At 38.2% G+C, this 22358-nt stretch overlaps 1 protein-coding gene across 1 annotated transcript in view; it reads left to right on the top strand.

The window, feature by feature from the left end:
• EP400 (E1A binding protein p400) overlaps positions 1-22358 on the top strand; it is a 262063-nt gene that overhangs the window by 58552 nt on the left and 181153 nt on the right. The window contains 5 exon segments of the mRNA XM_078154252.1: positions 356-413; positions 5661-5750; positions 7051-7158; positions 18980-19170; positions 19697-19874. Coding sequence (XP_078010378.1) covers positions 356-413; positions 5661-5750; positions 7051-7158; positions 18980-19170; positions 19697-19874 — 625 coding nt within the window.

The following is a 22358-nucleotide window of genomic DNA, read 5'->3' as shown; positions in this document are numbered from 1 at the left end:
TATATACTTTTTACTGAAGACGTACAAATAACATTGCTTCAGGAAATTTTTATAAACATCCAACTCAGCTAAGCGTGGGAATTTCGTACGATAGTTCTGGGCTCTCATGGTCGCTGACCCGGGAACTTTGGGAGGGAAACTCTGGTGCCCAGGGAATTGTGAATAAAGTGAGTTGAATAGAACTTTTAACCCTGTATGTGGCATAATCATCTTTGTGCCAGTTTTTACAAGCGAAGATGGTTGGGAAGATGGTCAAAGACCTCAAATGCTATAGTTCTAAACAGTGTAACTTACTAAAACGTTATGTTCTGTATTCATAGGCCTCGTATTTGTGACATTTTTCTTTACTCTTTAGGACTCTGGAATATGTGGAAGAAAAATAAAAGTTAGTACATCCTTAACTGATGATGAAGGTCTGTATCTTTTTTTTTCTCTTCAAAAGATGCCAACTACAGAATGTCCCAAAAGCAGTTGTTTTTAATAGCTTAAACTGCACAAAGACTCTTGGGACATTCTATTTATTGTCTGTCTCTAAGCCTTTTATTGAATGCTACTGCCTAAGAGAGTTAAGACTGATGTATACATTGCTTATTTGCGGTTTTATTAAAATTTTTGTTTTTTTTAATACCACATCACTTTCCAATAGTTTGCAAAATAACTTGCATCAATAACAAAACAAAATTGATATGATACAGTGATCACAATTTTTAAAAAGTAAAATAAATGTTTTATTATTGTCCTTTTATGTTGCTTTCACTTCCTAATGACTTCTCCTCAATGAACCTTCCCTTGGAAAAAAAAGAAAGAAATTCAGCTAAGCTAACCCAGTCTGTGCAGTTTCTGGGTCAATTCCCACTTGACCTCTCCCACCCATGTCCCTGCTGCTGGCATGGAAGGCCTGTTTTCCCATCATAGTTCACTGATGCCTCAGTTAATCATTCCATTGACCCAGAGTTCTTATATTTTGTATTACATTTCTTGTTATTCTGTAAATTGTTCTTCTGTGCCTACTTATATCAGTATGTATAATTTCATACAAGACCTCCCAGGTTTCCCTGAACTCTTTATATTTGTTGTGTCTTAGCAGTAGAGTAGTATATGTTATATTCATATTCCATAGTTTGTTTGCAATGATTACAATTATCAGAGTTATATAATATTCCTTTCTATTGGAAGGAAAGAAGTTAAACTTGAATTTTAATTTTATTATTTTAAACTCATTTGGGAATAGATGTAGGCTGTCTAAATCACATGTATTTAGCTCCATAAATTTTGTATTTTAGTAGGGAAGGAATAAGCATTTTTACAGTGCCTACTGTGTGCCATGCACTGTGCTAAGGACATTTTACAAATATTATCTCTTGTGACCCTCACAATAATACTCTGAGAATTATTCCTGCTATTATCATTTCCATTTTACAGTTGAGAAAACTGAGGCAAACAGAGGTTAAGGTGGCTCACCCAGGGTTACAGCTTACATAGCTAGTAAGTATCTGAGGCCAGATTTGAACTCCAGACTTCCTTACTCCAGGCCCTGCACCGTGTAACCAGCTGCCTCTTAGTAAGCTGAATATATTATATTGAAATACTTCCTTCCCATCATTCTTTCCTCATCCCAGTCATTCTGAACACCTCAGCTGGGTTGTTTAAGCCCTATTCTTGGTCCTCCACTGACTGCTTCCTTATTTCTGTGCCTCTGACCCTTGCCCCACCACCATTCCACTCTTTCCACTGTGCTCTCTGAAACACCAGCTCCATAGGTAGTAATAAATGTACAGAATTCCTCTTAAATCTTTTACCTTCTTGCTGTGTCCATCTTTTTGCACTAGCCCAGATTGGGCTTCTCCCGATGTCACAACTTCCCCGGCCAACCTTCTCAGCATCTGCTGCTTTTTCATTTACTGGTTGGGTAGGGGGTGTGGAATACTCCTTGTTCCCCTTTGTCACTTCTGAAACTTCCCTTTACCATCATCCCTCCTTTGAGGTTCGTTCAGCTCGTATTCATCACTGGGTCAGACTTTTGGTAGCTGTCGTCTGCTGACCTGGTTCCTTCCCCCAGTTAGTTCAGTGTCTGGTGCACAGTCTTTCTGCCTTCTCACCCCCTGCCCTTATAGGAGGAGACTTCAGCACACGTATTCATTTTCCCCTCAAACACCCTAATCTCACATTGCTCAGCTGACTCATTTTCTGTGACCTCCTTTATCCCCTACCTCAGCTACGTACATAGATCATACTCTTGATCTTGCAGTTATCCACAAATATGCTACCTCCGTGTTTGTGAACTCTGGAATGCCTTTATTTTATCAAAATCGGTTGCCATTTCCTCTTTTCCTCTGCTTTGCAACCCCAAACCTTGTTCTTCTTTCCTACTGTAACTTCTTTTCCCTCTCTCTGAGTTCTGTCCTGGGCCCCATCACCCCTGCCCTGGCAACACTTTCCTCCCTTCCTTGTCTTGAGGTGTTGTTGACCTGCCTCAGTTCTACACTGTCTTCTCTCAGCTGCGTCCTTCGGCTCCTTATTGGATCACCACTATTGACCTGCCAAGCCTCAGCCTTGAGTTCCTTCCACCATTCACTGCTTTGCTCTCGCATTTGTACTGCTAGTGGAAGCTGAAGAGAGTCAAGAAAACGTGCTGACTGTGTCCACTCCCAGTTTATTTTACCCAGCCTCTGTTGTGGCCTTATTATAGCAAGGAAGGCAGTCCTTTTATACTTTGCTAATTAACTCACTTTCCCGCTTTCAAACCCTTTTGTCCCTCTTCAGACTCTCTATGGCTTCCTTTGTCTCCACCGTCTCAGCTAATAACTCTGCTTTATATTGCATTGAAAACATTGAGGCCATTTGTTTTCTCTTCATTTCACATCACCCAGATGCCTTCTGTCACTATCTCTTCCTTTACCTCTGTCTCACATGAAATTGTGGTCCTGCTCTTTGCTAGAGCAAAGCCTACTACATGCACAAGCAGTCCCGTGTCATCCTGTCACCTCCAACCGATTGCCTCCTCTGTTACCCCCACTCTCTTACTCATCTTCAGTCTCTTCCTGTCTACTGACCACTTCTCTTTTGCCTGCAGATATATGTCTCTCCTTTCCTCCATTTGATCTGTCCATTCTCCTCAGCTGTTGTCCAATATCACTCCTCCCTTTTGTGACTCAGCTACTCAACATGATGAAGTGTCCTTACTCCTGAACAAGGCTGACCCTGCTTCTTGTTCAGGTGATTTCATTCCATCCTGCTTTCCTCCAACAGATATCTCCCAGTTTTGCGATCCCCATTGCCTACTAACATGCCCATGTTTCTCCCATTCTGAAAAAACTCTCCCTTAATTTCTTCAGCCCTGCTAACTATGATCCTATATCTCTTCTGCGCTTTGTAGCTAAACTTCTTGAAAAGGCTGACTTTAAAAGCTGCCTCCACTTTCTCTCCTGTCGTGCTCTTAACCTCTTAAAATCCATCATTCTACCCAAAAACTGCTCTCTCCAGTGTCACTGGTGGTCTTTTAGTAGCCAAATCTAATGGCCATTCTTGTTGACCTCTCTGTAGCCTTTCACACTTGTTGATCACCCTCTTCTCCCTGACACTTTCTTCTTTAGGTTTTCAGTATACCCCTCTCTCCTAGTTCTCTTCCTACCTCTCTGACTTCTCCTTCTTTCTCTTCTTTGCTGGGTCCTCCTCCAAATCATAGATGTTCCATAGATTCTCTCCTGGACCCTCTTCTGTTCTCCTTCTGTTCTGCTTTACCTGGCGATCTCAACAGGTCCCGTGGATTTAATTTCCATTTCTGTGCTGATGATTCTCAAATCTTATCTAGCCCTAACCTTTTTGCTGATCCCTGGCCTCACTTCGCCAGCTGCCTTTTGGACATCTCAAACTGGATGTCCAGCAAACATCTTAAGTTAGACATGTCCAAAACATAACTCATTGTCTTTTTCATCCAAACCCTCTCCGTCCTGTCTTCCCCATCAGGCTCACAAGCTAGGAGTCCTCCTGGCCTCCTCGCTACCTCTTGTTCCCATATCAAAGCTGTTGCCAAGGCTGGTCTTTCACCTCTGCAAACATCTGTCTAATATGACCCCTTGTCTCCTCTGACACTGCCAACCTTCTAGTGTAGGCACCTATCACTTCATGCCAGCAGCCGTTGGTAGGTCTCTGCCCACTCCAACCGATACTCCATTCAGCCCTAATGTGATTTTTCTAAAACTTAGGTTTGATCACGTCACCACCCTACTCATTAAACTGCAGTGGTTCCTTATTACCTCCAGGAGCAAATACTCTGCCATTCAAAGTCCTTTATAATGTGGCCTCTCTTACCTTTCTAGTTTTTCGTGCATCTTACTCCCTGGCATGTTCCTTTCTGTCCAGTGGCACTGGCCTCCTGGCTGTTCCACAGTCAAGACCCTCCATCCCTCAGCTCTGGATGTTCTCTCTGGCTGTCCCCGTGCCCGGAATGCTCTTCCTCTTCTGCTCTGACTATTGACTTCCCTGGCTTCCTTAAAGTCCCAACAAAAACCCCACTTTTCCCAGCCCCTCTTAATTCCAGTGCTTTCTTTCTGTTAATTATTTCTTATTTATCCTGCATATAGCTTGTTTATGCAGTTATTTCCTCCATTAGACTGAGTTTCTTGAGGGCAGAAACCATCTTTTACCTGTTTTTGATATCCAGTGCTTAGCAGAATGCTTGGCATATAGGAGTCACTGAAATGTTTATTGACTGACTGTAACTTAGAATCTTGAGGAGTTGCCTGGGGGGCACTGAGCAGTTCAGTGACTTGTCTGTGGTCACACAGCCAGCATGTGTCTGAAGTGAGACTTGAACCCAAGTCTTCCTGACTCAGAGGCCAGATTTCTATTCACTGTGCTACACTGTTTCTAGGGTAAACTATAGAATCATGAACTTGGTATCAGTTAGTCCACAAACATTTTAAAATTATCTACCAAGGGCCTTATTGTAGGCTTTGGAGATGCAGAGACAAAAAAGAAACAATGAATTCTCTCAGGGAGCTTTTCTTTCTACCAGAGGAATCAGCGTATCCTTTCCTAAATACATCTAAAATTGATTCCCAGAGCCCTTCCCCATTCCTTTGTGCAGTCTGCCTTGCATGCCTCACTGTGCCTTTTGGAGCTCCTGGCTTAGGGCTCACCTCCTTCAGGAAGCCTTTCCTTGTTTGTTCCCTGGTTGTTAGTGCTCCCTCCCACTTTTTGGTTTCCATATAGCCTGTATTTACTTATCTGTGAACGTGGAAGCTCCTTGAGGGCAGGGACTGTTTCATTTTTGCCTTTGTCTTCCTGGTGCCTAGCACAGTGTACACAGTAGGGGCATAATAAATGTTAAACTGAATTGAATTGGATCTCAGTCATCAGGTTGACTTTGGAAATTACAATCAGTGATATTTGTGTTAAAAGTATTTGCTTCACAGTCTGTAAAATGAAGTCCTTATTTTTAATTTCTTTTAATTTAGATTCCTTTTAAAAATAAACTTGTAGCCACTTGATGCTTATTGTGGAAATTTCCTTAAATTTTGCATTAAATGCATTAAATATTGAATTTATACACATAAACACACGCAGACACACACACACACACGCACACGCACACAGAAAGAGTCCTGAGGTGGTCATTTTAACACTGGCTTTTTTTCTTCTGCTCATATTTGTTTTAGTGGAAGATGAAGAGGAGACAATTGAAGAGCAAGAGGCAAATGAAGGAAATATAGACCATCAAACAGAACTCTCTAATTTAGCCAAAGAAGGTATATTAGAATTATATAGCTTAGTTTTACAACAGTATGGTATTGAACTTTTAAATCCTGTTTACAAGTATTCCTTCTTACATTTAGAGTGTGCTTCACAGTCTATAAAATGAAGTCCTTATTTTTAATTTCTTTTTTTTCTGTTGGCATTTTCCTGTACATATCCATAATACTTTTATTTGATGGTCATGTATTTAACTATAAATGATTTTTACAGACTGTTTATTTTAAGTACTAAAACCTTTGTAATTTTGATTTTGGTTGTTTATGTTTCTTTACTGATATAAGTATATTTAGAATTGGCTGTCTTTTAGCACTTTTACAAAATATTTATTTAACCAACATTTTTGAGACAAGTGCTTATAGTATTTGGGGCAGCTAGGTGGTGCAGTGGATGGAGCACAGGGCTTGGAGTCAGGAAGACTCATCTTCTTGAGTTCAAATCTGGCCTCAGACACTTACTAGCTGTGTGACCCTGGGCAAGTCACTTTACCCTGCCTGCTTCAGTTTCTCAACTGTCAGATGATCTGGAGAAGGAAGTGGCCAACCACGGCGGTGTCTGCCGAGACAACTCCGGTGGGAATCCTGAAGAGTTGGAGGTGACCGAAAAACGGCTGAACAGCAACAGTAACAACAAGTGGTAGTTACAGGATAGGGGTAATGCGATAGATGCAGAACTGTGTAGCCATTTTAATGTCATTTATGTCTGTGCTTTTATGGTTCAGTATTTCAATTTTACTGTTACTCTTATTTTGTTCCAGATTTATATCTATTATTATGTATTGTAATTGCAGTGGCATTACACTGTAATTACAACAGGCAACCAAATTAATTTCATTTAGCATATAAATGCCTAACTTCCTAAATTAATTGCAAAAGTAGGGAAGAAGGGAAGGGAACAAGCATGTTCAAGGCATTGTGCAAAGTGCTTTATAAATATTATCTGATTTGATCTCAATTGATGATAGTATTTCTTCTTTTTTTTCTTTTTTTTCCCTTCTAATTTGGTCTATGAATATGTTAGCTTTTCTTCACTGGTTTGATTAATTCTTCTTCTTTTTTTGGGGGGGGGTGTGAGGCAGTTGGGGTTAAGTAACTTGCCCAGTCACACAGCTACTGAGTATTATGTGTCTGAGGCCAGATTGAACTCAGGTCCTCCTCACTCCAGGGTTGGTACTCTATCCACCGTGCCACCTAGCTACCCCGATTTGATTAATTCTTATTAACATTTTTTGTGTTAAGTGAAAATACTCTCCTTGAAAACAATTAGTGTGACAGTTGGTTCCTCAATTTCTTTCAGCTGAATTGCCCTTAATTGACCTGGTAAAGTTATATGAAGGTGCCTTTATGCCAAGTTTTCAGTGGCCACAGCCTAAGCCTGAGAGTGAAGAGACCAGTGAAGAAGAAGGTAGGCTTTAATTTGGCTTTAAGTACCAGTGTATCTATAGAGCTATTCGACCTGAACATATGTTGGTTTATCATACTGAACTTTATTTTTTTATTTTTTGATGTGATAGAAGAATAATATGGAAAAGAAACCATTTGTGATAACTTTTGAATTAATAGTATTTAATCATATTGATTTTACCCCTCTTTTTTTTTAGACCAAAGCATTTTATATTTAGATCTGAAGAACACTTGAATATGTAGTTGGAGGATTTATTTTTGCTTTGTTGGACATTGAATTTCTCTTTCTACATTTATACCATGCTATATTTGCTCTGAACATTGGTGAATTTATTTTACCTTAATCTATGCTGTATATCTCTCACTGTGATGCCTCTTTGTGGTATGGAGGGTTTACACAGGCTCTCTCAGATATGCTCTGACAGATTCTGTGAAGCTGGAAATGCTTTGAGTACAGAGTTGGCAACAGATGGAGCCTCTTATGGGAAGCCAAGAATGGTAGAAGCCCATCATCACGCTGTAGGTGATGTGTTCTTTAGCTATGATAGCTGAAGAAACAGAAGTGCTAGTGTCAGCCTTGTACACCCTATTTTTCACTTTAATAATGGTGTTGGGATGGTAGAAAAGGGAACAGAGGATGCTAAGAACAGTGTCTAATGACCACTGAGTTAGCATATAATCCCCTCAAAATCCCATCACTATAGATAGTTTCTCATTAAGTGAAACCAGAAAGCAAAAGGAAGAATGTCTCACGAGTTCTCTGTGAAGAGGGTAACAAAGTAGTCAGTAAATTTGGTTTCCTCCTCTGCCCAGAGGTGGTAGATGCCCTTTTTTCTTTTTTGTTGTCTTATCTGCCTTCCTTCCTTCCTTTCCCACGTTTTACCCTCTGGTTGATTAGCTACTCTTAAATCTCTTATCCCTTCATCTTATCCCACTCACACTTTGCCAAACCTCCAGGTATTAGTTGCCCCCAGTGTTCCACCTTATATGTTCCTATTTGTATGCATTTTTATTCTCCTGGACATCATTATGCATCCGTCCTGCTTGTTTTTGCTGTAAATTTGTGTTACATAATGTTAACTGGACCCATCTTCTTGCATGGCAATTTTACCTTGATTGACTCTCTGTTTGGCTTTCCACAGTTGTGTTCTCCAAAACTTTGTCCTGAACCCTATTCTCTTCTCTCCCTAAGTAATTTTATCAGCTCTAGTGACTTCAATTATGTCAGTGCAGTAGATTCTCAAATCAACTTATACAGCTCTAAACTGTTTTTCTGGACTGGAGTCCCACATTACCAAATGCCTACTGGACTTTTCCGCCTATAAGTCCATCCACATCTCAAATTCAGCATGTCCAAAAGGGAACTCACTATATTTTCCCCAAACTCCTCCCTACTCCCAGTTTCTCTTTTTTGTTCATATTTAAAACATGAGAGTTACTCTTCCCACTCTTCCCTCTCTTTCCTTCTCCACAGCCTTTCTGTTGCTGAGTCATGTCAGTTCTCTCTCCTCAACATTTCTTGCATCCATCCTCTTTCTGTTCCTGTAGTCTCTCTTTTTGTTTGCAGGCCTTCATTACTTCTGGCTTGAACAATTGGGATGCCCTCCTAATGGACCTTCCTGAGTATTCTCCCCTCTTCAGTCTTTATTTTCCAGCTGCTAAGTAAATGTTCCCAAAACAGAGATGTGATTGTGTCACTGCCTTCTTACCCAAAAAACCTGTATGTCATCCCATTGCTGTTAGCATGAAAAATCTTCAGCCTGGCCCTTGTAGTCTTCCGCAGTCAGATTAGGGTGTGAGCACCTTGAGTGTAGAGATGGTTATTCTTTATACCTTCAGCCTTGGTCACGGTGACTGCACATAGTGGGATCTTAGCAGATACTTTCTGACTGATGCCTTTCATGAATTCTTCATTTTAGTCAGCCTGGCTTGTTATCTCCCTCCACACTGTTACACACTGACTTTGTCTTTCACCCTTCTGTATAATATGAACCTCTTGTTGTTCAGTTGTTTCTGACTCTTTGTGACCCTGTGGACTGTACTGTCCATCTTTTTTCTTGGCAAAAATATTGGAGTAGTTTGCTGTTTCCTTCTCCAGTGGATTAAGGCAAACAGAGATTAAGTGATTTGCCTAGGGTCATATAGCTAGTAAGTGTTTGAGGCTGGATTTGAACTCAGGTCTTCCTGACTTCAGGTCTAGCACTCTATCCACTGAGCCACCTAGCTGCCAGTATAATGAATTGAATTATTTTATGATACACTTGGTTATCTTATCATGTAGTACTCATGAGCATAAGAACAAAAACAATTACAAAGGTAATTGATTTATGTGCTAGCATGTTTTGCAGAGGATGAAATTTTAGAAAATTACACAAACAACTTCATTGGAACCTCCAGACCAAATCAACATAAACTTGGATATTTTTTAACTTATAAATGGAAAGATGGATGCAGGAGAAGTTACTTTAAAAATATATTGGAAAATATGGTTTATGATTGAGAAATGAAAAGGCCAATAGACTACTCAGAAGCCTTATACCTCTGTCTATCTCTAGTCATATAAAAATGCTCTAAATCACTATTCATTAAAGAAATACAAATTCAAACAATTCTGAGGTACCACCTCACACCTATCAGATTGGCTAACATAACAAAAAGGGCAAGTGGTAAATGTTGGAGAAGATGTGGGAAAATTGGAGCAAAAGGGCATTGTTGGTGGAGTTGTGAACTGATCCAGCCATTTTGGAGAGCAATTTGGAACTATGTCCAAAGGGCTATAACAATGTGCATATACCCTTTGATCCAGCAATAATACTCCTAGGTCTATATCCCAAAGAGATCATAAAAAAGGCAAAAGGACCCACATGTACAAAAATATTCATAGCAGCTCTTTTTGTGGTGGCAAAGAATTGGAAATTGAGGGATGCCCATCAATTGGGGAATGGCTGAACAAGCTGTGGTATGTGAATGTAATGGAATACTGTTGTTCTATAAGAAATGATGAATACTTTTTTCCTAAAAAGATTTGAAAGAAACTGGATGTGGAAAGCACTGAGTAACGTCCTAAATTTTTTAGCACTAAACATATTTTTTATCTTAGACAGTAAAAAACTGTATACTGATGTAGCAACCATATCAATTCAATTTAAGAAACATTTATTAAACACCTGCTATGTGCCAGGTACTGTGCTAAGCACTGGGCATACAAAAACAAGGCACAAGACAGTCTCTGCCCTCAAGAAGTTAACAATCTAAAGGAGGAGATAACATGCAAACATACAGAAAACAAGACATATACAGGATTAACAGGAAATATTTCCTATAATGTTGACCATGTTATTTTCCCATATGAATCGATTTCCGTGGCTCACTGTTATTCCCAGGATCAAATATAAAATCCTCTTTTTGGCTTTTTAAAGCCCATCATCCCTTTGTAACTTCTTACATCGAGTTCTCTGCAGTCTAGTGACACTGACCTCTTTTCTGTTTCTCAAACAATCAATCAGTAAACATTTATTAAGTGTTTACTATGTGCTAGGCACTATGTTAAGTACTGGGGATACTAAAAGAGGCAAAAGACAGTGCCTGCACTCAAGTAGCTCATGGTGCTTACAGTGCCTGGCACATAGTAGACACTTAATAAATGTTTAGTAAATAAAAGAATGAATCTAATGGGGGAGACAACATACAAATATATGCAATATATGCAAATATATACAAAGCAAGCTGTGTACAGCATAAATAGGAAGTAATTAACGGGAAAGGCAGTGGAATTAAGAGTTAGGGAAGGATTCCTGTAGAAGGGGGGAATTGTAGTTGGGACTTAAAGGAAGCCAGGGAGATCAATAGTCAAAGCAGAGGAGGAAAGAGCATTCCTGGCATGAGGGGACAGCCAGAGAGAATGCCCAGATCCTTGAGATGATCTTCTTTATGGAAGAGTTAGGAGGCCAGTGTCACTATTTTGTATTTGTCAGGAAATAAGATGTAAGAAGACTGGAAAGGTAGAAAGTAACCAGGTTATGAAGAGCTTTGAATGCCAAACAGAGTCTTTTGTATTTGCTGCAGGAGGCATTAGGGTGCCTCTGAAGTTTATTGATTAGGAGGTGTCACACAATTAGACCCGTGCTTTAGGAAAAGCACTTTAGTGGCAAAATGGAGGATTGGAATGAGGAGAGACCTGAGAAAGGCAGACTCCAGCAGCAGGCTGTTATAATAATCCAGGCATGAAGTGGTGAGGGCCTGTCCCAGGGTGGTGGCAGTGTCAGGAGACAGTAGAAGGATGTATTTGAGAGATGTTGAAGAGGTGAAATTGACAAGCCTTGGCACCATATTGGATACGTGGGGTGAAAGATAGTGAAGAATCCAGGTTAACTCATGGGTAGCAAGTCTTAAGGACTAGAAGAATGATATTCCCTCTACACTAATAGGGAAGACAGGAGGGTGGGAGAATATGACATATGAACAGTCTCTGAGAGATGTAATTTCTGGGTAATTAATCATTTCATTAATTATGGCTAGCAAATAATTAATAAAAGAATGATCATTTGGCTTTCTCTCATAAACCAAAGACACCAAAGATGAATCTTGGAGGCCTCTTCAATGCTTATAATGCCCTTGGAAAAATGGATATTCCCAACAGGTGGCAATCAACTCTGATTGGATAACAATTAAAATGAGAGAATGAATATTATAATGAGAGGTAGATATAGTCTAATGAGGGGCTGGGGGAACTGTGTCTTTGATTACTTCTTATTCCTAGGCCGCCCCTAGCCTCAGGCAATCTAGACAAAGAGATCTACCCCCAGGCCAACAAGCCATTCTGAGTAGAACACAGTGGGCCAGAATTCACCTAGATTAGATTTTCTTTGTAAGGCTTTCTAGTTGAGTGTGGTAACAGTTCACCTAGATATAACTTTCTGGGCAAGGTCAGTAATGTCCTTCAAAGACTGGCTGTATAACCTACAGGGGTTTATTTCTGAATAATGAAGAAATAGAAAGAAAAAAATCTTAATCTCAATAATTGGCTGTTAATCTAAGAGAGAAATAATAATTTCTCTTATTCTCCCATTTAATTGTATTGAGAGACAGAGTCTCCTCAATGAACCACTAACTGATATGGGAAAGACTTCATCAAGGGTTTCTAACTATGGGGCTTATGAGGGGGAACAATGTGAGGAGCAAAAGAAAGAGATTAATCAGTGCATTGACAAGATCAAAGGGGACAATCTTTGCTCGGTACACCTTATAGATAAAAGGCACATAGGGAAAAAGTGAGTAGTAAAAAAATATAAAATTGTCCATTTAAGGCTCAGAAGTCTCATCTCATACAGCTGTCTGGTTCTTCCGACACAATCTAGTCTGGGTGTAGTCTCAGAGCATTTTCCAGCTGACTGGCTTCTCTGGTTCAGGTCACTTATAGAGATCCCCTTCTCTACTAAAAATCTCTTACAAAATTGGTGTTAACATAATTTTAAATTTGCTTTACCAGTAACCAGGTTAGTTAGAGTTAACTCAAATCTTATGTCTCTATTATTAGAAAATCAAATTTGGAAACTTTTAGACCAGAGAATTTATATTTTTTAGGTTAGCTAATTGTCATATTAATATATGTATGAAACTAAAATACAAACTGAAAATTAGAACCCAAATTTTATACTTGGCATTGTTCATTCCTCCATTAGGAGAATGAGATTCTGCTTAGGAGCTAATAACAGGACAGTTTATATAAGAAGATGGATTCTAATGAATTCTCTCCAAATTTGCCCTACTAACTACAATTACAACAAAAGATGTTGGGATGAAATGTATAAATATCTAATTTAAGAACAGTACATATAAGTTGTTTATAGTAAGACATTTTGAATTTCTAGCCATGTTCAAATGAATAACCCCTAATAATAGATCTTTCTTTAAGTAGATGTCTCTTTGAGGCATTTATAAGATAGACCACAAACCAGACTTCTTTTGAGATAACTAATTGTGCTGCTATTCTTTTCATTAACCCAGAACTGAGACAGTTATGATATTAACTTCATTAAATAACAGAATTTTATCCTGGTTTCACAACTCTTTACATCATTGCCTAGTTATTCCTATACCATTGTGAGAAATTAAAGGAGCTTATCTTACATGGGACTATAAAACTAATGACAGATGATAAGGTTAAATATTCAGTTGTTCAGAATATAGAAAGGATTAAAATTCTATGCCAGATAGCTCAAATCTTGTAACTACATCTCGTTATAGAAGCTCAGAAGTGCTTCCGTGTTAGACTAAAAGATCTGATATTATGTTTATACTGTTCACCTAACATGATATAGAAATTTGCTATAAAAGAAGAGGGACACAGCTACACAGTTAGGGAAAATGTTCTCCTGTCTTGACTGTCACTTCTCATATATAAATGCTCAATTGCATTTAAAGTCAACTCGGTGGGATATTTTCCATGCAAGAGGAAATGTCATCCCGGGGAAATAGTCAGGAGAATCCTACTGCAGTCCATACCTAGAGTCGTTCTCCCAACCATTCCCATGAGAATTCCACCTGCAGTTTATGGGTATTTGCTGGCATCATGCATCATTGGCTTAATAGCACTCCTTGATGATCATACTTGGAGTCAGACTCAAAATAATAATATCAGTTACAGTCCCACAAGGTCTTAAATAGAAAGTTCTAATAATGACAGCTTTGGGTAGATTTGGTATTAAGAATTACATATCCTAAATAACAAGTATCGACTGTAAACTCACATTGGTAGCAATAAGAGATTCATCATAAAAAAATCACAACTCATCTTGCCTTAGAGAGATTTGCTGTAAGAGGAAGAAACAGGGACATAAATTTAACACATCAGTATTGTTCCTAAAGGCCTACGCAATATAAGTCTAGCATATGGAGCCAAGCAAGCATGTTTCTTGAATGAGAAAATGAATTAAGAGAGTCCAAGTTTAGCCTTCACAAGGTAACCCTCCCTACCTTATTCCCAGAGATAGATATTCACTAGCCTTAGTTCTCAGATGTTACTCCCATTGAGTTGCTGACTGCTGATATTTTTCTTCAAGTGTTCATTTGAGGTTGGCCCAGTGACACAACAAACCTAAGAATGAAGCTCAAAAAGGAATATTCAGGGGCCCCCAAAAAGGTTTCACCTCAGACAGTAAAGTCTTACTAATCACAGTAGGACTGGACACAAATGTTAGCAGTACCATCGAATTATTGCGATAAATTCACTGACAAATAAAATTTATCAGGCATTCTAAAAATTACATCAAAGATTATAACTTAAACATACAGATAAAAGATTTTTACTTAAACATTCCTTTCTAAAAGTATTTTTCTCATAAACAGCTTAAAATTTACCCTCGTATAAAAAGATGATCACTAGACTTTTCATGAAGTAAATTAGCTGGAAACCTCTAAACTGACATATATCTCTTTTTCAACCCTTAAAGCAAAAATAAATCTTTCAAATTTTAATTTATCAAAGCTAAGATGGTGTAAAATGTCTTTTAAGTATCATGAATCCTAGAAGTACCGTAAGCAAAATAAATTCCCAGTTACCACAACTAAATTCTAAGTGAAGCTATGCCCAAAGTAGACCCAATTAAATTAGCCTTATTATAATAACTCCTAATAATTTAACAAATATTCTTAAAATTTTCATATGTGATAACCAAATAATTTTAGGTGAAACTTACCTTTTAAATATAGTCAAACCTGAAAATTTATGATTTTTTAAAATTACAGTACTTCAGAATATCACAACAGATGGTCAGCAGGGTTGATAAAATGGCCTGACAGTTTTCAATTTGTTTTTTTTCCTTTCTTTTAACAGTATAATTCATGATCACCTCCAGATTATGAGAAATTGCTTTTCTAACAGCTTCTGATACAATGGTTTACTAAATCTCACAATACAAGAAAAGAGTTTTGGGGGAGGAGAATGAGTTGTTTTAGACATCTTGGGCTTCAGATATCTGCTAGACATCCAGCTTGAGATGTCTGAGAGACAGCTAGAGGTATGAGATTGGGGGTCGGCAGAGAGGTTGGGCTTGTTAAGTAGATTTGAAAATTTCAGCATAAAGATGATAATTAAATCAGAATCATTTGTTTGTATGCAATAAGATCATCTATTAGAGCAAAGATCAGTATCATCATCAAATTAGAAATCTAAAGATGGGAATATCCACAATTGGGTCTTTTTTTGGGTTGGGCAGTGGGATTAAGTGACTTGCCCAGGGTCACGCAGCTAGTAAGTGTTATGTGTCTGAGGCCGGATTTGAACTCAGGTCCTCCTGAATCCAGGGCTGGTGCTCTATCCATTACGCCACCTAGCTGCCCCTAAGAATATCCACAATTGAAAAAGTTTCCATTGACTCTAAAAATGAATTGTCAATGTTGAAAAATTAACATTTTTTTAAAAAAGCAGAAATATGGACCGTATCACCATTTCCTGTAGATTTTTAACTGATGGAAAATAATTGCCATAATCTAGCAGCCAAAAGAGCTCTGAAATTATCTTGGTCTGTGCAGCTCTGATCTTGTGAGAAAGAGAAGGAAGTCAGTCAGAGGCAGTACTTGTTTTGAATATAAACCCTAAGAAGTAGGATGGTGGAAGATTATAAACATTATTCACTTACAAACAGTGAAAAGTAGTAGAAAATGAAAGCTTGCATTGAGGCTCAAGTGACTTAAGACATTCCAAGTGTGTTCATAAAATGGCAGAAGGACAAAGACTAGTGATAAGATGGAGCAATTGGTCAGTATTAATTATAAATTTTTTCATTATTAGGAAATCCAGAAAAGCCAACCACATTTGGACCCTAACACCTTAGTATCAAACATGCTATACAGCTTAACCAGACCACATATATGAAGAAATAATTCAGACAGAATCTTGAATGCATTAAGTGATCTTTTTACAAGATTAATTCAGGAAGGCAAGAGATGGCACTAGAATGGAAAAACCATGTACAGTATTACTTTTCTCAAAAGGCAGTCACAAGAACATCAATAACTGTTTACTCATGCCTACTTTCTCATCTTCATAAAATCTTGATGTGAATAATTTGCATGTGAATTGCAAATATCAGAAAGGAACAGGAAATAAATAATTTTCTAGTGTAGGCCACATCTTTATAGATCTTCATTTGGCTGAAAAGTATAATGAATACAAGATCCCATGGTGATTATTAAAAAATTTTTTTATTAGTTCTCTTTTTATATTATTTTTATTTGCAAATTCATTTTTTCTCTTTCTCTCCACAGAGAACCATCTCGTGTAACAATGAATAAAAAATAGAGAGGAAAAAAGCAATTCATCAAAACCCAGATGGTTCCCCACCTTTGGACAGAGATGAGAGAATTGCATTTTCTCCTCTCTGTGGCCAAACTTCATCACTGTAATTGTTTTATTGTTGATTACAAAAGCAGAAAACAAAACCCCTTGACTCAGAACAACTAACAATAGTAATGTTCTTGTTGTTGTTGTTCAGTCATTTCAGTCATGTCCAACTCTTCATGACCCCATTTGGGATTTTCTTGGGAATCCATAATGGTTTACCATTTCCTTCTCTAGCTCATTTTACAGATGAGGAAACTCATGCCAGCAAGGTTAAGTGACTGGTGCAGAGTCTGACAGCTATTGCGTGTCTAAGGCTGGATTTGAGCTCAGGAAGATGAGTCTTCCTGACTCTAGGCCTGGCACTCTATCCACTGTACCACCTAATTGCCCAGTAGTGATGTTAGCCAAGTTTGTATAGTGCTTTAAATTTACAAAGTATTTTGCATATATTTTCATTTGAGCAAAGGTAATCTTTAAAGTCTTTCCTTCAAAAGATTATCTCATATATATGGTAAATAGCCATCATAATAACTGTTCACAAACCTTTCAATCAGTAACTTCAATTGAGGCATAAAACAGGGAGATTTGTACCTGCCAAAGATACTCAACTTTATTATGGAGGATGTCTTATGTAAGGCCTGAATTGTTGGTGAGTAGGTCCTTTTCCCCCATTAGGCACAGTTTCTTTTAAAAAAGTGAATATTAAATTTAATACTGTAGTAATAAAATTACCTTTTTTTGTTCCTCTTCTGAATTCCCCTCCTATTTTATTTTATTTTATTTTTTCACTGCTATAATTTTCCTAATAGAAGTATAGTTAAGCAAAATAAATTAACACATCTACTTTGGGTAGACTCTGGTCTATCATATATGTTTGTCAAGAGTCAAGAAATTTACACCAGCAGTCTTTTGAAGTCATGTTTGGTTACTGCTGACCAGAGTATGAAGTCTTCCAAAAGCTCCTATTTCAGATGATGTTGTGCTGAGAACCTTCTCAGTGAGATCTGTGATTATTCAAAAGAGATGTATCTGATAGTTCATATAGGAGAAAACTAAATGGATAAAATGCCTGTTGCACATATTATGATGTGAAAATTGGTTGGTCATTCTTTTGAGTTTGTGTATCAGTACATTTGTCTTGGACAGATATAAGTTGGGTGAACTGGGTGTGTAATTGAATAGGAATAAGAGAATGAACTGGATAGCGTTTGAAAAATTATGCATTTGCTTTAGCAGTTGGAAACTTCTTCCTCCTCTTCTTCCTTTTCCTCCTCTTCTTCCTTTTCCTCCTCTTCTTCCTTTTCCTCCTCTTCTTCCTCTTCCTTCTCTTCTTGCTCTTCCTCTTCTTCTTCCTCCCCCCTTCTCTTCTTCTTCATTGGTATGTTCCTTTTCTTGGGTTCCATAGCACAGTTGAGTTTGAACTTCCAGTATACTAAAGCTGTCAGGTCTTTTTCAGATGAACTGTTGTCTTGCCAGTTGTGAAGTTGACTCTTTTAACCAAGTGTAAGACTTTGCATTTATTACTCTTCACTTTGATCTCAAATGAGGCCTATCATTGTAGCCTGTTTTTTTTTCTTTTTGTATCTTAACCATCGTTCAACTTGATAGCTATTCTTGTTAGCTTTGTGTTACCTGGAAATTTGATGAGCATATCACATATGCCTTTATCCAAGTCTGTGATAAAAATGGTAAAAAGCATAGAGTTGAGCTCAGATTCCTTGACAGTCCACTGGAGATCTCTTTCAATGACATCAGACCACTAATGGGCATTTAGTCGCTGTTTATTCTAATCTCCTGCTAAAATGTTATGGTTGCTGTTTTAACATAAATGTGTGGGGACTGTATGGATGAAGGGAAACAAAAGGTTGGAGGGAAGGAAATCTCTTTATCTGTGGACAAGGGCTTTGGTTGGCCCAGTAGGGCTGGAGTATCAAGTACAGATAGGCTTTCAGGGAAAATTAGGGTCTGTTCTATGTAGCTTCACATTTGGGTAGGTGGTGAAGTGCTTTGTCCTCTCTGCACACTGTGGAAGAAGTGTGTTGTTTATTTGCAGGGGGTTGCTGGAGCTTTGGGTTATTTTCATTTGGGAGGTTAGTGCCTAATTTTAGTGCAAAAGTTTATATTGCTCCTTTAGTCACTTGTTACACAGCTATAAAAAAGTCATATTGCACACTTCTTCAGTATGTTGGGCACTGACTGCAAGGAGTTGTCCTGGATTATCTTGGTGTGGTCAGGTTTGATAAACCTGGTTTTTGGGAGCTCACGATTTTAACTTTCTCTGAGAACAGCTCATCTTTTTACCTTTTTATTTATTTTTAATATTTTAATATTTTATTTATGAGTGTCTGAGGCAGGTAATTGTCTTCTTTTTCATCCTTTCTTTGCAGTGTATTGTTTTTCTTTGTCCTTTTGGATGTTAGAAGTCCATTCATAAAATTATGACTTGCTGCAGTCTCACGAACTTTGTTGCATTTTCTAGACACAGAAGACTCTACAGGTGACAGAGTTTGTCAGAAGGAAATGGTTCTCATTGATTCACTTCTCATCATCGATCAGTGTAAAGGTGTGGAGAGACCAAATATTATGAAACCAAACACAAGAGACATTACTGAAGTAGCTGCTCTGGCAGAGGCTGTACTGCCCAAGGGCAGTGCTCGGATCACAACCTCGGTAATGCTTATAGTTCTTATATATAAAGGCTGGGAAGAGCAAATAGGGTCTAGGGATAGGATGTGAGGAAAGGGTGGGCCTTTTCCCCCAACAAATTTTTGCCTTCTAATCCAAAAGGCAACAGATAATGTGAATATAGTGACTTTTTCTTGGTATTTTAAATAGGACATAAAAGCTTACAGTGTACTTTTCTTGTTAGAATAATTTTTTTAACTTCCTGGATCTGGTGACTTTATACTTAAGAAATTATATTTTAATAATCTTTTAAAAAGCTGTTTGTGTTTTCTACAAGGTATCCTTCCTTATTTTTCTTAGTTTGCTTTTCAAAAACAAGCTTTTTTTGGATATATTTTATTTTTATATCACCTACAATTTACAGTATATTCCTTTTGCTTCCTCCCAGAGAGTAATGTCTTAATAAAAAAAGCAGTTCTTTGAAACTGTGGTAAAAGCCTGACGTTATATGTGGTGTTCCACATGCCTGTCTTTGTAGCATTCTTTAATAGTTTGTATGTGATTTCTACAGATCAATTTTAATACCCCGTCTTTGTTGTACGGAGCACTAAGAGAGTACCAGAAGATTGGACTGGACTGGTTAGCCAAACTCTACAGGAAGAATCTCAATGGCATCTTGGCAGATGATGCTGGGCTGGGCAAGACTGTGCAGGTCATTGCCTTTTTTGCACATCTAGCTTGTAATGAAGGTAAGGGTTTTAGTTTTTAATGTCTTTCAGTGTATGTGGGGCGTGTGTGTGTGTGTGTGTGTGTGTGTGTGTGTGTGTGTAGTTCAATATCAGGCTAAAGTCCTATATTAATCAGTTAATATCCAATAATAAACCCAGAGTTTGACTAATGTGAAGTATGTAGCGTTAATGTAAATACCCCCGTCTCTGGGACTTTTAAAGCTTCTATTCAGCTTCTCCTTCCTTCCTCCCATGTCACCGAGATAACCCAGTGAATCATGGGGAACACTGTACCTGGAGGGATAATTGCACCGTATGTTCCAAATGTACTGTAAGTTTTTCAGCTAGCCTTCCTTTTCTACTCAGTGTGTTTTTTCTTCTATGGCTAATGTAACCCTCCAGCTAAGTTTCTAGTTTCTCGTACCCTAATGCTCTTATCCTGATGCACTATTCTAGGCTCATACCCTTGTTTTTTTGGTAGTTTTTCTTTCATGATTTACTTAATTGTTCATACTTGAAGGGGAGTAGGGATGCATGTGAGTGTGTGGGTGGGTGTTTTAGTGAATCCTGAACATAGCCTCAGGCTAATGATGTAAGGGCATGAAACTTTGAACAAACGTTACTAGTAACTGAAATGTTACTGCAGAGTCTTGTGCTAACTCTTATCGTCCTAGTAGGAAGAACAGTGAGCAAAAAAATGAATTATTCTTCTATTTAAACTTTGATTGGAATAAGCAGTATTTAATGTTTCTCTTTACAGTCTTAACTTATTAAAATGTTGACAGACCTGATGCTGTAATTCAGAACCTGAAATTGTGATAAGGCTAGGGATAGGGACTGGCTTTGTAATATCAACTCTGGAATGAAACTTCTACCAGTATAGATTGGTGCCTTTCTTTTCAATTTAGGCTTAGAGAGTTGTCTGGCAACTGAGAGCTTAAGTGCCTGGCTGGCAGTCATGTAGCTTTGTTGTGTCAGAGGTGGAGCTTGAAACCAGGTGTTCCTTGCTTCTGCATCATTTTTCTGTCCACTGTGTTACCACACTGACTCTCATGAAACTTAAATGTTCTTATGAAATGCAGGCACAATTATATAGTGTTTCCTAATCAAAGCAAAAGAAATAAGTATTTTGAAATACAGCAGTGTAATTTTTTTTCTTATTAGGAATATCTATGTAATATACACATGCTGAAATTATTTACAGTATTTTTCACATTGTCAAGCTCATGGCAGTATGGATTGGGGCACTGGAGTTGGGAGTCAGGGAGACCTGAGTTCAAATTTTGCCTCATATCCTTAGTAGCTGTGTGGCTTTGGTCAAGTCATTTAACTGTACCTCAGTTTCCTCATCTATAAAAATGAGGGGTTGAGTTTGATGGCCTTTATGGTTTCTTTAGCGTCTCAGTCCATGATCTTGGGATAGTATATACTTTTTTATTCTTGATGTTTTTGGTGATGATGCTAATCATAAGTCTCATTTATTATTATTCTTTATGTTTAAGATGCACTTTTCTCAACAGTTCTGTGAAGTAGAGAGTACACGTGTTATCTACATTTTATAAATGAGTAAACCAAAACTCACAGAGCCAAAGTGATTTATCCCATAGACCTTGGAGAATTCAGGTGGTCTGGCTCCTGGTTCATTGCTTTTTACCATTATAACATGCTGCTTCCCAATGTAAGAGGCAAAGGAAAGTGGGCAGTCACATGCCCTGTGATTGTGTAGAGAGCAGTATCATTTAAGCACCTGATGCCATGTTTTCCCTCCTCTCTGTTTTCAATAACTAGGATAGAGGAATAGAGATGATTCCTTGGTTTTATAGTGTTAGATAGAGAAGCTGATTACCTGGAGAAGTGAGAATTCTCCTTTCCTTCACCTCTCTGAGAGGAAGATAGAATGGATATAGGCTTTAAATGGAAGGAGGTACTCACTTATTCAGCTAAGCCAGCACTTAGCACAGTGCATGCTTAATAAATATTTATTGACTGATTATTCACACTAGTATGAGCACTTAGCCTAGCAAATAAGAATTTCAAGAAATTAGACCATGTATGATATTTCTTTAGCTCCCAGTGATGCTTCTTGACTTTAAGTGGATGATCTTTTGTATAGATTTAGTTGAGGTTGTCAAAGATCTTTGGCCAACCTTAGACTTAGTTGACTCTCCAAACTTTTGATTGCCTCATCTTTACAAAGAACTTAGTAACCAGTGCATCTGTCATCCCATCAGAGTGGATATTCCCTCCTATATGTAGATTGAAACCCACCCCTGTCTGCCCATCCTTTGACTATCATTATAAGAATATAGTTTGACATCCTTTGACTAAACGCTATAAGAACATAGTGCTCTTAGCCATGAGTTACCCCTCTTAACAACTGAGTAGGTGTTTTAATGGTAATTATTATGGGAGAATGTGGATGAGAGTCACATGGGAGAGTTACACAGGCTGTGCAGGCAGACATGAGTCACCGATCTTCATTGTTGGATGGAATACCTGCGCCTT

Source organism: Phascolarctos cinereus, unplaced genomic scaffold, assembly GCF_003287225.1.
Source record: "Phascolarctos cinereus isolate Bilbo 61053 unplaced genomic scaffold, phaCin_HiC Scaffold_4;HRSCAF=312, whole genome shotgun sequence".
Lineage (NCBI taxonomy): Eukaryota > Metazoa > Chordata > Mammalia > Diprotodontia > Phascolarctidae > Phascolarctos > Phascolarctos cinereus.
This window is presented reverse-complemented; position numbering and strand designations above follow the sequence as displayed.